Source organism: Grus americana, chromosome 1 (genome assembly GCF_028858705.1).
Source record: "Grus americana isolate bGruAme1 chromosome 1, bGruAme1.mat, whole genome shotgun sequence".
Classification (NCBI taxonomy): Eukaryota; Metazoa; Chordata; class Aves; order Gruiformes; family Gruidae; genus Grus; species Grus americana.
This window is the reverse complement of record NC_072852.1, coordinates 17,386,081-17,402,062: the sequence shown is the minus strand read 5'-3', so window position 1 is coordinate 17,402,062 and position 15,982 is coordinate 17,386,081. Positions and strand designations below refer to the sequence as shown.

The 15,982-nt window shown below is 45.7% G+C and overlaps 1 protein-coding gene across 8 annotated transcripts in view; it reads left to right on the top strand.

Moving 5' to 3' along the window:
* Window positions 1-15,982, top strand: part of CELSR1 (cadherin EGF LAG seven-pass G-type receptor 1) — a 179,629-nt gene that overhangs the window by 125,908 nt on the left and 37,739 nt on the right. For all 8 annotated transcript variants that reach the window (XM_054847505.1, XM_054847552.1, XM_054847525.1 and 5 more), the window contains exons 6-14: window positions 1,184-1,341; window positions 1,563-1,726; window positions 3,157-3,282; window positions 10,344-10,510; window positions 10,990-11,175; window positions 11,503-11,616; window positions 11,933-12,107; window positions 12,841-12,982; window positions 14,958-15,078. In XM_054847505.1, the coding sequence (XP_054703480.1) occupies window positions 1,184-1,341; window positions 1,563-1,726; window positions 3,157-3,282; window positions 10,344-10,510; window positions 10,990-11,175; window positions 11,503-11,616; window positions 11,933-12,107; window positions 12,841-12,982; window positions 14,958-15,078 (1,353 nt within the window). The remainder of the gene's footprint in view (window positions 1-1,183; window positions 1,342-1,562; window positions 1,727-3,156; window positions 3,283-10,343; window positions 10,511-10,989; window positions 11,176-11,502; window positions 11,617-11,932; window positions 12,108-12,840; window positions 12,983-14,957; window positions 15,079-15,982) is intronic.

The following is a 15,982-nucleotide window of genomic DNA, read 5'->3' as shown; positions in this document are numbered from 1 at the left end:
TGTCTCTTGAGTTTCTGCGTAGCAGATGTCATCTCCTGGCAGTCACACTGGGGTACATCTCATCAGTTACAAAATCAGTGGAGATGAAGGATGTGTTTGTGATGGAGGCACAGAAGTTTGGTGGTTGGGGTTGGGTTACTGGTTGTCCCATAGGCTTTCCTGTCTGTCGGAATCACTGAATTTCCCCAGTTGTTGGTAGGTGCTGAAGTGGGGACAACGACAGCTGCCAGCAGGGTGATCAGCAGAGCAGCAGTAACAATGGAGGTGTGAAGCTGAGTGTGATAATTCTAGTTTTGTGGCCCATGTTCACCAGGGCATGTTGTGAATGGGTGGGGAGGAGTTTCCTACTGCCTGGGTGAAGCCAGAGATGAGGGAAAGTCATAGCATTTATTGCCACTTGAAAACACTTCATTCCCATCTTCTGTGCACCACCCACGGTGTCAAGTCTGCATGCCTGGACCAAAGTGTCTGCGTGAGCAAGCTCAGATCCATTGATCATTTTTGATTGTCCAGCTCCACAGGTCACTGGTCTCTATTCTCCTGTGACTAGAAACCAGGGACTTCTCAGCTGGCTCAGCAATAGGCAGTAGTTTTCCATGCCCTCCATCCTGTAGCTGGAACAAGCAGTCTTCATCTAAGCTCCCTGCCAGTCGTCAGACAACCTTTCACTACAGCCTTTATAGGCTCAGATTCTGATGGTCCTGACAGAGTACTCCCCTCAGAGAAAATTTGATTTAATCCTTTAGCCTCACTTGTGATATTACATCATTTTATGGTTGTCTGTCTTTGGGCAGAAACAATGTTAAAATTCAAGTGACTTCATTCACTTGAGGTGAAAAGTTGCAAAATGAGCAGAATTTATTAGAGTTTGCTGTGCAGAAGTAAGAAAACGCCTCTTTGAAGTGATTTGAAACAAAGTGGTTCAGCAGTGGAAAAGACCAAAGGCACTTCTGACCATGCTGTATATCACACTGGGCACGTGTGGGCTCTCTTCGAAGGTCATCCATTGGGGTTTTTTTCTTTCCTAGGTGTCGTAGGTCAACTTAACTTCTGCTTTTTGTTTATATATCCTATTTTAGTCCCCTTTGGGGGTAGAAGAAGTATGTTGTTGAGCTGGCTGAACCAGGATTTAAATCCAATGTGTATGTTGCATTGTATGACATGTGCCATGTACTTCTTGAAGCCCAACATTGGGCGATTAGGAATTCCTCATGGGCCTTCAGGAGAGAAGGTGGCCGTGGTGACCGTGGACGACTGTGACACAGCAGTGGCTGTGCGCTTCGGGAGCCTCATTGGAAACTACACCTGCGCTGCCCAGGGGACTCAGACTGGCTCAAAGAAGTAAGGATTCCCTCTATCTGCATTTTCCTACTCATTCTCTTCTTCCAGGGGAGAGTCAACAGTATGTGATTAACCACTAAGCAAATTAAGTTGGAAAAGCAAATATGATTTAACAAGAAAAAGTGACAAGGTTTAGTTTGGTAGATGAAATTTGTTGGAGGCTACTGCAAGTGTCAGTACACTGTGTGGAACGCATTATGAGCATTTCTGTGTTTTTTCAGATCTTTGGACCTAACTGGCCCTCTCCTCCTTGGCGGTGTCCCAAACTTACCTGAAGATTTCCCGGTGCACAACAGACAGTTTATCGGCTGTATGAGGAACCTCTCTATCGACAGCAAGCCGATCGACATGGCTAGTTTCATCGCCAATAATGGCACTTTGCCAGGTGAGAGTGACTACTGCTTCAAAAAGTCAACACGAGAAAGCTCTCTGCCATAGCTGTGTGTGTAACAGGGCTTAGGTTGTCAAAGGGGCTGGCACTGGGAGGAAACCCAGGAAGGGGCAGGGGACAGAGGGGTCTGAAATGGCCCCTGTCCCTCTGTTAGCACTGCTGAGTACAAAGCATTTGCCCCAGGCTATGTGGCAGAGATTTTGAGGGGCTGCTGGGCGTTGTGCTGCCACGGTGTCACCAGCACGGCTGCAACCAGACCTGCTCAGCACACCTCATTTGTTTGAGCAAGGAGCAGTCCGCGCCCGTGCCAGGGACGCACACAATAGCCCATGGCACAGCGCACGCTTACAGGATTACACTTATAGACCTTCTCCATTGCTATGAGTTTCATCCAGGAATTTACTCCTAAATGAACTTTTCCTCTTTTTTTTAAATTACCTTTTAAATGTCAGCTTGCTCTGAAAGCCAGTGGGGTTAGTTCATGAAAAAGACAATGTTTTTAGTGACTTTTTCATAAATTATGTTTGTTCTGTAAATCAAATTCTGCAGTCCTCCAAATCTGAAAACTGCTTCATGAAGCAGCCTGTTGGAGTTTCTGATTTGGTTTCCAGTCCCTGGATCCCTGATCAGGATTAGGTCTGGTGTACAACATATTCTCATCATCATAAATCTGGCTCTTACACGCAAGAGTGGCAAATGCCTTCCTTCCACCCTGCTGAAGGTCTGTGTAAGAGCTAAAGTGCAGTTCTTAAGTATGTTGCATTGATCGTGGATTAAGAAGGGAGCCATAGCATAACCTTCAAATTGCTATTTTGTCTTGGATCCCTTTTTTAACAGTTATGTCTCTACTATTAGTTAAAAATAAGTTTTTATTCTATGGAAATACACATCAGGAGGGGCAAGAAGTGTTTTCTTTAGGATGGATTTTTTCCCCCTCATTTGGAAATGTGTTTCTGTATAGTTTAAAACAATGATAGATAGTAGTGTTACTCTACTATGTAACACTGCTCATTGGCTTCCCCTGGTTAGTGTGTCAGTTAGATGACAGTAAGTTGTGAACAGTGGTGCTGAGTTACAGCACCAGTCCATCTGCCTGTTTCCAGCAGTGGATGCCAGAGGAAGCGTAAAAACAGGACAAGCATGCAGTGATATTTCCTCAAAATTTTCTCTTAGTCCCCAGAGATTTACAGCTCAGTGACAGTATTTAATAGCCTTTGATAGATCTGTCTTTATTAATTTAATACTTGCTCAGCACATGTAAACTTCTACCATCCACATTTTGCTTCAATGACTTCAAGGAAATTAAAAAAAAAACCCAAACCTATAATGGCCATGTCTTCTTTTTACATAAAAACTCAGATATAATCATTCAGAGCTTTTTTCTTGTTAAAACCATGCAAAGTAACTGTTTTCCTGAATTTCAGGCTGTGCAGCGCAGAGAAACTATTGTGAAACCAGCTGGTGCCAGAACGGAGGCACATGCATTAACAAGTGGAACACGTACATCTGCGAGTGCCCTGTACGCTTCGGAGGGAAAAACTGTGAGCAAGGTAGGATGCAAAAACCTCTTCATGCATAGTCATGTGTGCAGGTTTTATTACCCATCATTAACATCTCATAGAATATATGTCAAACTGTGATGCTTAAAGGATAGGCAACAGAAAATTGCAATTAAGACTATAAAAATCACCCATTATCTATTTGAAATAATTTTAGAGATTGCCTATATAGGAATACAGAGCAGTACAGAGAAATTGTCCAAGCAGCCAGGGATCAGGTTAGGAAAGCTAAAGCCCTGATAGAATTCAATCTGCCCAGGGATGTCAAGGTCAACAAAAAAAGCTTCTATAGGTATGTCAGTGATAAAAGAAAGACTGGGGAAAACGTGGACCCTCTTTGGAAGGAAACGGGAGACCTGGATACGGAGAAGGCTGAGGTACTCAACGATCTTTTTGCCTCAGTCTTCACTGTCAAGTGCTCTAGCCACACCACCCAAGTTGCAGAAGGCAAAGACAGGGACTGGGAGAATGAAGAACTGCCCACTGTAGGAGAAGATCAAGTTTGAGAATATCTAAGGAACCTGAAGGTGCACAAGTGTATGGGGCCTGATGAGATGCATTCATGAGTCGTGAGGGAACTGGTGGATGAAGTTGCTAAGCCACTATCCATCATATTTGAAAAGTTGTGGCAGTCCGGTAAAGTTCCCACTGACTGGAAAAGGGGAAACATAACCTCAATTTTTAAAAAGGGAAAAAAGAAAGACCCAGGGAACTACAAGCCGGTCAGTCTCAGTTCTGTGCCTGGAAAGATCATGGAGTAGATCCTCCTGGAAACTATGCTCAGGCACATGGAAAACAAGGAGGTGATTGGTGACAGCCAACATGGCTTCACTAAGGGCAAATCGTGACTGACAAATTTGTTGGCTTTCTGTGATGGGGTTACAGTGTTGGTGGATAAGGGAAGAGTGACAGACATCATCTACCTCAACTTGTGCAAGGCATTTGATACTGTCCCGCATGACATCCTTGTCTTTAAATTGAAGAGACATGGATTTGACAGGTGGACCACTCGGTGGATAAAGAATTGGCTGGATGGTTGCACTCAAAGAGTTGTGATCGATGGCTCGATGTCCAAGTGGAGACCAGTGATGAGTGGTGTTCCTCAGGGTTCAGTATTGGGACCGGTGCTGTTTAAGATCTCTATCAGCAACATGGACAGTGGGATCGAGTGCACCCTCAGCAAGTTTGCTGATGACACCAAGCTGTGTGGTGTGGTCGACACACTGGCAGGAAGGGATGCCATCCAGAGGGACCTTAACGGGCTTGAGGGGTGGGCCTGTGCGAACCTCAAGAAGTTCAACAAGGCCAAGTGCAAGGTGCTGCACATGGGTCAGGGTAATCCCAAGCACAACTATAGGCTGGGTGGAGAATGGATTCAGAGCAGCCCTGAGGAGAAGGACTTGGGGGTGTTGGTGGATGGGAAGCTCAACATGAGCCAGCAGTGTGCGCTTGCAGCCCAGAAAGCCAACTGTGTCCTGGGCTGCAGCAAAAGAAATGTGACCAGCAGGTCGAGGGAGGTGATTCTGCCCCTCTACTCCACTCTCGTGAGACCCTACCTGGAGTACTGCATCCAGCTCTGGGGGCCCCTATACAAGAAGGACATGGAGCTGTTGGAGCAAGTCCAGAGGAGGGCCATGAAGCTGATCAGAGGGCTGGAGCACCTCTCCTGTGAGGACAAGCTGAGAGAGTTGGGGTTGTTCGGCCTGCAGAAGAGAAGGTTCCGGGAAGACCATATAGCAGCCTTCCAGTACCTGAAAGGGCCTACAGGAAAGCTGGAGAGGGACTGTTTACAAGGGCATGGAGTGATAGGACAAGGGGGGATGGTCTTAAGCTGAAGGAGGGGAGATTTAGATTAGATATAGGGAAGAAATTCTTCCCTGTGAGGGTGGTGAGACACTGGAACAGGTTTCCCAGAGAGGTTGTGGATGCTCCAAACCTGGAAGTGTTGAAGGCCAGGTTGGATGGGTCTTTGGGCAACGTGGTCTAGTGGAGGGTGTCCCTGCCCATGGCAGGGGGTTGGAACTAGATGATCTTTAAGGTCCCTTCCAACCCAAACCATTCTATGATTCAATATAGTAAATATGATAGCTGACATACTGTCATGAGTAACAGCAGCTTTCATTGATTTACTTACATAAGCAAAGTAGTTCCACAGAACTTGGCAGTATTTAGTAAGTTGTTTATAGTAAAAATGCCTGATCCTAAGCCCCTTTAAATCAGTGGAAGGAATCCCGCTGACTTTATTGGGCTTTGACTCAGACTAGGGATGAATGTGCAGTTTTAATCACCACTTTCTTGGCAAGAAGGCAGTCTCTGCTGAGTACAAGCAGTTTCAGTTTTACTGGGTTTTTCTTTGATTGAACACAATGTGCATATATGTGTAAAACCTCGTTGATAAAGGATAACGAAGGAGCAGCAGGTGTGTTTTATAGGACATGAAGAACTTGCAGTTAGTTTCTTCCCAAGGAAGTGAGGAGTCATCTGCATGAGGGGTCCTGTGGGCTCAGTGCAGCACCGGGCTGCCTGCTCTAAGGTGGCACCTTCACATCTAGTGAAAGGTTGCTCATTTGGAGTCTTCCTGCAGGCTTCCAGGTGTTGTGGTTTAGCCCCAGACAGCAGCTGAGCACCACAGACCTGCTCACTCACTCCTCCCCCCAAGGGGGTGGGGAGGAAAATGAAAAAAAAAAACCAACTCATGGGTTGAGATAAATATAGTTTAATAGGATAACAAAGGAAGAGAAGAAGAAGAATAGTAATAACAATTATTAATAATAATAATAAACAAACAACAAATGATGCACAAATGCAATTGATCACCACAACGGAAAGGAAAAAAAAACCAACTCAATGCCCAGTCTGTTTCCGAGCACTGATCCCACCTCCCGGCTAGCCTCCCCAGTTATATCCGGAGCGTGGCATTATGTGGTCGGGAATATCCCTCTGGCCAGTTTTGGTCAGCTCTCCTGGCTGTGCTCTCCCAGCTTCTTGTGCACCTGGCAGGGCGTGGGAAGCTGAAAAGTCCTTGACTTAGTGTAGACACTACAACTGCCTGGCAACAACTGAAAACATCAGTGTGATATCAACATTATTCCTATACTAAATCCAAAAGACAGCTCTATACTGGCTACTAGAAATAAAATTAACTCTATCTCAGCTGTAACTAGGACACCAGGAAAGAAAACCTGCTTAAACTAGGCATGGCTTCCCTAGAAACAGAAGGCCAAATTCTAGCCTCTGATGCAGGTGTGGTAGGTCTTCGTTTCTGTTATCCCCCCAGCCCAGAATAGTCTGCAGTGTGATCGAGGATTTTGTTCTTTTGAAGTATCTACCCCAGATCAGACATTCTTGATTACTCTCAGCAGGATATGAACCCTGGAACAGCAGGTCTCCAGGTTGAGATGCACACACCACTGTGATTTGCAAACCACTTTAGCACAGTATGCCTCAGCCTGGACCAGATCAGGTGGTGGCAACTGCTCTCCCCTTGCCTGAGAAGCAGCAGCTTAGGAGAGGACACATAGTTAAGTTTCTGGCTTGCAAATAAGGGTCTGCAGGGTGAGGGACGAGGGAAGGGAATGATGGAGGCTTATTCCTATGTTCCACCTCACACAGACCCCAGAGCTGCTATCACTGCCCCTAGCAAGGTACCTGCTTTCTATAGCAGCTCCTCAAATATTTTGAGTTCCCCAGGTTTGTATGAAGATCTAATTTTTCCATGTGTCTCATGTCAAGTATCTTTGTGAAACCCACACTGATGTCTCCTGAGAGAGTGACGGGGCCCAACTCTGGTGTGACCTGTACTGGAGTAAATGGGGAGTAGTGCTATCGGTATACAAACACTTGCCTCTGTCTTTATTTTAGTTTTGAAATGGAATTTCAAAATTCAATCAAATACGTGATTTATTCATCATTTTCTTATCCCAAACTCAATACCAAAACATGAAGCTTGGGATTTAGAAAATCACCTCAGAACTGCCCTGTAGCCATCACTGGAAACTCATTTTACATTCAAGTAATACAGATGATGACAATCACAGCATCACTGTCCCCCACCCAGCGATCCCCTCTGCCACCAGTGCTGTGCATTCCTGCATGACCTCTTTGTCATTCGGTAACCCCATGTTCTTGCTGATGCCTCAGTTTGTTTGGGTGTTTTATAGTGTGAGGGCACCAGGCTGCTTGCTTCTTTGATGATATTTGTGAGGCAAAGTGTCCCTAAGGAAAAATTGCAAGCCAAGAAAGAAATTAATTTTTCTGAAATGGGACCGAAGATTTCAAGAGCCTGAAGTTAAAGTCAGGAGGAATCACTGATATGCAGTACTCCTGGCTTTTACGTTGCTCATTTGAGTGCTCAGATAGAAGGGAGATAAAATTAGGGAAAAATGAGTTTCATCTTTGTTGTAGTTTAATTCTTTTAAAAACTGAGATACTGAAGAAGATCTAGCAGCTGTGCCCAAGTCGTTTTTGGCTGGCTAATGTCATTGTGCTGGCCTTGGTCTGAACACCACAGGTTTGCACCAAAACATAAGCTGTCCTGCACCCAAACTGCAGGTGACATCCTGGTGTTGTCAGTGTGTTTCCCCAGGACCTCTGTCTCCACAGTGAATAGCCCTCACGTCTTTCTGATGACCTTTTACATGTAGGAGACTCTTAAAATTGTATGTAGATACACAGGTAGTGCTTCAAAGTGAAAAACCCTGAGAATACAATTAGTTTGCATCACTGCATCGCTGATGGCAGGGAGATGCTGTGCTTGGAAGCATGTGTGCTCACCTCTGTGGTGACAGGGGTGGGCTGATCCCATCTGGGGACATGGGATGTGGCCACCAGCCCCTCCACTGAGACCCTGATCCCAGGCATGGGGAAGGGTTGGGGGCGGGAGGGAGGTCAGAGGGGGCTGACTGATGGGGATTTCTGTTTTACTACCAGGGAAGGTGCACCCTGGCCCCAGGGAAAGGAGGGGGTTGGGAGGAGGTGTGGGAAGGGAATGGTATTTGCAAGCACGGAAAGTCACCACCGGTGAGAAAAGGAAGAAGATGGCTAATTGCCATGCCAGTCCAGTTCTCCCAGGAGGAGAGCTGAAATGCTTGCAAACAGCATTCCCAGCCACCAGCAAGCGGGAAGCTCCGCTCTCTGGAAGCAGGCAGACTTAAAAATCTCAGCAACGGTCTAGAAAACCATGAGCAAAGAAGGTGGGAATTGAGCTCGTTGTGAAGGTTGGCAGGGCAGAGGAGAAAGGAGAGGGCTAACTTTTGTACATGTGGAGCAGAAGGAGGAAATGATGGTGCTCAACACTGATGTCCTGGTTACTTTTACATTGATGTGGGGCAGTGCAGGCCGATGAATCATGCCCTGGCCCAGCCAGCCAGACCTCGAGCACTGGATTCACGTTTTATACAAGCTGGGGACAGCTATGTCTGGTGGCAAACCATTTTAAATTGTTGTCCAGGTGTCAAGAGCAGGCTAAGCTTCAGTTGTTCTGCCGTATGCCCCCGCTAGCATTCGTGGAGGACTTAGTGTGACTGCAAAGAGGAGATCACAGCCTGGAGCAGGAGGGAGAAGGGATGTCCTTTGGGGCTGCCTGCACTTAACCCGGGGTTGGGGTGGTTGGGTAACCACATCTTAGAGAAGGGCAAGTCAAGTTACATCTCTGGCTTGGCTAGTGATAGTCCACTTGTCACTGACATCTTGTTTCTCACAAATAGGGAGCTGAAGGGCTTGCAGACAGCACTGCCCTCCAATCCCTGCACTCCCACCACCAACCTTTCCCTTTATAGAGACTAGTAAGGCAGACCTATCAGAATTTAGGGTTTGGGGTTTTCCCTCAAAAAAATGCGACTTCACATCAGCCCGACTCCATCTTCTGCAATGATGTCGTCCCTCTAACCTTTTCTAAGGACTTACCATTTTATAGTAACATGTATACATTTGTATATACGTGATCTCTCCTACTACAAGAACATCCAGAAGAGTCAGCAGATACGGTAGTGTGGAGCAGAAGGGGAAGGAGCCATTTAAACCCTGTCATCTCACTGACCATCCACATGGGCTCAGCGCATGACAAGATACAACGTTGTGTGCCAGTCTGTGGTGGTTGTACCCAGTCTCTAAGGCCTGCTTCCACTTGCAAAGAGCTACCATGAACCTCACAGGCATGCTCGTGAGCAAGGACATCAGGCAGGGGCTGACTGCAGGTCCTGCTACAAGTGCCACACATAGTGGAGGTGCCATATGGAGTGCTGAAAATAGCACAGAGCTCCCACAGCTTAATTTGCACTTCTAATCAGTGAGATCAACTAGTCCATGGTACTGTAACTCCTGTTACCTAAGGTAACTACTTTAAAAGTTCAAAGGGTGGGTGTTCCCCTCTTTTCCATCAGCAAGGTGCTTTCCGTTGAAGGCTGTCATCAGCATCTCCCTCTAGGAGCTATGTTCATGCAAGGTTAGAGAGGAGGGCAACTCTTCAGCTGTCACCTCGAGATATTTAAGGCAGACGATATGGGCAATTCCACAAGAGATTTCTCCCTGTGAAAAGGCTGCGTAGCTGAAACAGCTGAGTAATCTGGCCCTCGAGTATTTATAATTAATTAATATTTCCTGTTGCCTCCCAGCCTTTTCCTCTGTGTTTAATCTGTTAATTAGAGGTAGGTAATCAAGGATATGTTGAAAACATCTGCAGCAAGTGTTGCCCTCATACTTCCTGCTCTGTCCACCCACTCATCAGCAGAACTGTATCAGTAGCAATCCTGAGCTCACCTTTCTAGGAACATCTCTCACCTGTGTGAGAGATGTAGCATTGTGGAGGCGCTGCCTTTGAGTGCAGGCACCGAGACAAGGTGCCTACCCCACAACAGGGGTAGGCTGTGAATTTGCGGTATTATCAGCTGCTTCACAGTAACTCCCCTAGGCCAGCTTTTAATCCATGCTAGTATAAAAATAGCTCAATGGAAGAGGGACTAGCTTGTGCCATTACCACGACATAGCATCATTTCTCCACTTAATCTTTGTCCTGAAGCGTATCAACTGTTTCTCTCCTGTCTTTTGATTTACAGCAATGCCTTCTCCTCAGCGTTTCAGTGGTGAAAGCATTCTCATTTGGAGTGACCTGGACATTACCATCTCTGTGCCGTGGTACATTGGACTGATGTTCAGAACCCGGAAAGTCAATGGCATGTTAATGCAAGCCAATGCTGGGGCTGCATCCAAGATCAATATTCAGGTAAAATTGTGGCTGCCTTTGGTTAGAAAAGAGCTAATAAATTCTTCCCCATCAGTGGATATGGCCACATGAACTACATAGCTTCATCCACCCAGCTAAATGCGCATCAATAAATACAAATTATTTTGCTCAGCCTTTGACAAAAATCAGAAGATCAATGATCAAAGATCAAGATCATTGTAAAATTCAGATTCGTTGGTTTAAGATTTTTTTTTTAAACAGAGGTAGTAGTGTGCATTAATATAGATGGAAAAATGTGTCTCTTGATTGTTTTGGGGGTTTTTTGTCAGTAGGGTAAGTTAGAGTCTGAACGTCCAAAGTGATACGAGGAGTTACTGCAAGTGTTCCCATCTTTACTGTTTGAGCCTTTTTCCCTTTTAGGCTGTCTTAGGAAATGTTATTATCTTGCCCTCTGCTCCCTTCCACATCAAATACAAATACGTAGCAAAAAATAGACATGATTTTTTTTTTCCCAACAGATATTGAACAACTACGTGCAGTTTGAAGTGTACAGTGGCCTAAGCCAGGTTGCTAGTTTGAAGATGAGCCAGTCACGAGTCAGTGATGGGGAATGGCATCATTTATTAATAGAGCTGAAGAGTGCTAAAGATGGTAAAGACATCAAGTACCTTGCTGTCATGTCCTTGGACTATGGGATGTACCAGGTAAGGCAGCATCGTAACTTTGCCACTAAGCACTACAGAAATGTTTTTAGGAGAAATCAGAATAAAGGATTGTGGATAAATACTTATTCTGAGCCATATTCTGCATTTGTGCCTAATGAAGTTATATTAATTTATTAAGCCTAATGATAAGATATCTTATGAACAAGTTTGTAAAAAGCCACATTCAGATGTCTAGCCCCTCACTCCTTTGATATTTTTTCTGTAATCTACTGTCAGCTACTGGTTGACTCCATCACTACAGAAAGTAGGCTGGCGATGTCACAGAGGATGATAGTGCTTCTTATCGACTGTCCTTTTCCTCAACAGAGCACTGTGCAAATTGGAAATCAACTACCTGGACTGAAAATGAAAAGCATCATTGTGGGAGGTGTCTCTGGAGACCAAGTCTCTGTTCAGCAGGGATTTTATGGCTGTATGCAGGTATGAAATGAAAAGTGTAGCAACAAACTTTGAAGAAAATACTCATGTGAAAATGTGGGGTTTTCTTTTTCATCCATCCCTGAACATTTCTGTTTCCTCCATCAAAATATCTAAGAATCAAAATATTCAAGTCCACCCACTTTCCCAGGTAGAAATCTGGTCTCACAGGGGAGCAACATTTGGAAAAAAAATCTGAGTTTGTCTCATCACTTCATCAGGTGATGTTTCTTTAAAATGTAGCCTCATGGATTAATGGAAGTAGTGAAACACATAATGCTGTATTCTGAACGAAGACTAATTTAAAATTTGTCACCAGGGAGTAAGAATGGGAGAGACATCTACAAATATTGCTACACTCAATATGAAACAGGCTATCAAGATCAACGTGAAGGAGGGTTGCGAAGTGGATAACCCCTGTGATTCCAACCCATGTCCCCAGCACAGCTACTGCAGTGATGACTGGGACAGCTACTCGTGCATCTGCGACCCAGGTAACCCAGTGACCATCCCACGCACTCATCCAGGAGCTGGATCACATCTTCATGCGCTCATCAGAAGAGCAGCGGCAGCAGCAGCAGCAGAAGCGTGCTTGCAAAGTGCTCATCTTCTGATTATTCTTCTTCCAATCAGTATTATCTTTCTCAGTCTTACTGTAGCACCCTTGAAACTGCAGTCATGGACTAAGGATCATTTGTCTAGGCAACATATCAACCAAACAGAAAGACGGTCTCTGGTCCAAAAGGCTCTCTCCATGCACCTCCCCTTTTCTTTTTGTCTGTTTTTCTTTTTTTTTCTTTTTCTTTCCCAGCCTTTTCTGCTGTTGGATTTCAGTCTCACACCCTGCATCCTAATCGAGATACTTTGAATGTTTTCTCTGTTTTGGTGCATGTAGCCAGCACATGCTGTCAGCACCCAGCACAGTCACCTCCCATACATGCAGGGAGAGAATACAAAACTATTTCTAACACATGCCCTGAATATAAAACTGGGAACCAAAGGCACAAGGGTGCCTCAAGCATGTTAACAGGCTGTGGAAAAAACAGCCCACTATCTTTTTTGCTGAGAGGAAAAAAGAGTATCTTCTGTCTGACAGTATCTCAGGGGGAATCTACTGATTATTGAAGATGTGTTATTAGTGTATAAGTTTAAAATAGATGGTCTTTTGGAGACATGCAAATCATAAATTACAATGGTCGCTGTAATTTTATGACCTTGTCTCCCCAGGGTACTTTGGGAGAGACTGTGTTGATGTATGTAACTTGAACCCCTGTGAGCATGTCTCCACGTGCGTGCACAAACCTAGCTCATCCCATGGCTACACCTGCGAATGTGGACAAAGCTACTATGGACAGTATTGCGAGAGCAAGTAAGAGAATTATTTTTGTTCTTGGTTTCTTGATCCTTCCAGGTACCTCTTCTCTAAGGCAGCAGTCCTTCTGCTTCCTTTTCTGCTTCGGTTAGCTTTCGGTTTCCTTTCCTGAATTTGAGTGTTCGTAGTAGATGGTATTTGCAGGTTCCATGCCCTTTGGCACTCCTGAGCTCTCTTCCCAGAGACCAGGGAAACTTCAATATACTGAGGGGCCACTTTTCTTCAGCAGCAGCTCAGGGGCTCTACCAGTTGTGCTGTGTTACACAGCACTGCACCTGACCTGTACCTTGTGGTGGACTTGGCCTGAGTTTGCTCCGCGTCTCTCCTTCAGCTCCCCCAAGCAGACACACAGAGCGATGCACCCAGTTAGGTGGCCTGCGGTCAGATAAAATGACTTTGCAGTTTGGGTCTAGTCCCTGGGCTGGCAAAAAGCCATCTCTTCTGGACAGACTGGGAGGCCTGTGTCTTGTTGCTGTGTGGGAGAAACGTGCCGATTCCCTCATCACTGGATTCCTGGTCTCAGATAAGCATTCAGCAACCAGCCTTATCCCAGAGACGGCACTTTGATTTACTGTCATGTGGGCCATTCATGATGTGCAAATGAAGTGCATTTGTCTGCCCATTTAGGAATAGCTCATGTGATGTTTCCTTCCCTTTGAAAACCACAAGCTTCTTCCTCCGCCTTTTGGTGTGTGGGCTTGCAAATGTTGGCCGTGCTGTTGCCAGATTCATCTTTCATTCCTCTGGATTAGCGATGCAGAGACATTGTCCCTTGTCATTATCTGCTGACATCATGTCAAGTGCAGCATTGTGGTTTTTCATATTATGAAGCAGAGAAGTACAAACCTGGCAATTACCGTAAACAAAATTCGGCGTGGTCTTTGAAACAGACAGCAAACAGCTTTTCTTTCCTAAAATGAGCAGCAGGGAGGGGATTCCTTGTGCATTACGCTGATCATAGACTCAGCAGTGTCATCCTTCAGGCTATTGCTTGACAAAGACTTCCAGCTAATAGAGACCCTTGTCGCTGCCCCAGCCCCTTCCCAGAGCTCTACTTGCCAGCGCTAGTGTTGGGGCATCTGTGGGACAAACCTGCTCAGAAGCTCACCCAGCAGAAAAAGAACCAGCAAAAACAAGGGTTATTCTTCAGCAAGGGCAACTTTTGGGTTGATGCACAGCCTCCGACCAGCTGTGCTGCTGCATTCATAGTCTCAATCAAAGCTGTCACCCTTCCCTCTTCCATGTCCCCAACCACATGTGCCCTCCTCCTCCTCCCTTGTGGCAGACCAGGGCTTTTCAGACCCTGTGGTGAGCTGGCTGAGAAAGCCAGGTTGACTGAAAGTAGTGACTTTTCTTCATAGGGTGAGCTTGCAGCCAGCTTTGCACCTGACCTGGTGTCCCCGCAGGTTGGACAAGCACTGCTGCCCATGGCAGTGGTAGGACAGGAACCCGTGGGGGTGGGAAGTGGGATATAAAGTGTTGGAGAACTGTACCCTGAGGCAGTTTGTGGCAGTAGGTAAACCAGGGCACGGGCTCAGCACTGCCTGCAGTTGCCTGAGCTGTTGAAGTGCTAGCACAGCCCGGCACAGGCTCTGCAGCCTGCCCCCATCAGCGCTTTCTCCAGCGTGGGGCTGGGGCTGGTGGGACCAGGACCGTTTCCACTAGGCAGCATGGGCCGCATCACCCACTCTCAGAGAGCACTGTATTTATATACTCCTTATAAAGAGGAGCTGGTCTTGAAAACATTTTTAGAAGCATTATCATCAGGGTTTTGTAGCACTGATATTCTTTATCTTTTTTTATTACAGCGTATACATATTTATATATGTATTGAGTTTTGGCTGCTGCAATGAGATACATTAGACTCTATAAGCTGATGGAGTTGAGTGCAGATTTGGCCCAAAGCTCTTTTTTCTCAGTTTTTAAGAGGAAGCTTAGAAAAACTTTCTTTCATTGTGATTTTCTTTTATAGGATTGACCTGCCTTGTCCCAGAGGCTGGTGGGGAAATCCCATCTGTGGTCCATGTAATTGTGAGACTAGCAAAGGCTTTGATTCTGATTGCAATAAGACCAATGGAGAATGCCACTGCAAGGTAAGCAAGAGAAACCTGTCTTAAGTCAAAATTTTGTTAGTTTAAAAAGTAACTATACCACTAATAAGTACAACAAGTGAATATCTGAGACAAAGTACATACAGTTGTGCTTTGTATCATATATATGTGCACAGTGTAGTTAATCTTTACCTGAAACATTTTGCTGGCACCACCCTTCACAAAATCATACTGTGCAGCTCTTATCTTATTTGTGTTTGGAAAGCAAAACTGAGAGGATGAAAGCCTGGCCCTGATCTCTCTGAAGTGCAGCCCAGTTTATCGGGGGGAGATCAGACCTGGGTGCAGAGGAGTGCCAGTGGTGTTTTGCGTATCACAAGTGAGTAATAGCCACGAAACAGCTCGGGCCAGCTGGGTGAAGCTCTCCCCTCTGCAATGGGCCAGCAAAAGGCCTAGCAGCTGGAGAGGGGTAAATAATATGAGAGGCTAAACGCTTTCCTCAGTGCCAGCTCTGTGGAGTTTAAGAGGAATTTGCTGTGGACAGGCAGGGACAGACGGGGCATGCAGGAGGGGAGGTGCCTCCCTGCTGAAGGTTTTACAAAGGACTTTTTACAATAGGTTTTACAATAGGCTTGAATGACATCAGCGGAGCTGTGCCTGTGCAGACCAGCGGCAGTGAATCTGGCCCCATACTTCTTTTCTAAATGCCAGCAGGACACACAGCAACTGTTGCGTTAAATAGAGTCAGTGGGGTGCCAGCAGCATGCTCTTGTGTAATCGCGTAACGCCTCAGATCAAAAGCATTTACAAATGCGATTTGAATACGTGATCATGGGTTGCTCTCCTCCCTGTACATGAAACAAATGAACAGTGCAAGAAGCTTCCTCTCTGGCTTGTTCATGCCATACAAGAGTGGAAATGCAAAACAGAGAAAACTGCAAATCCT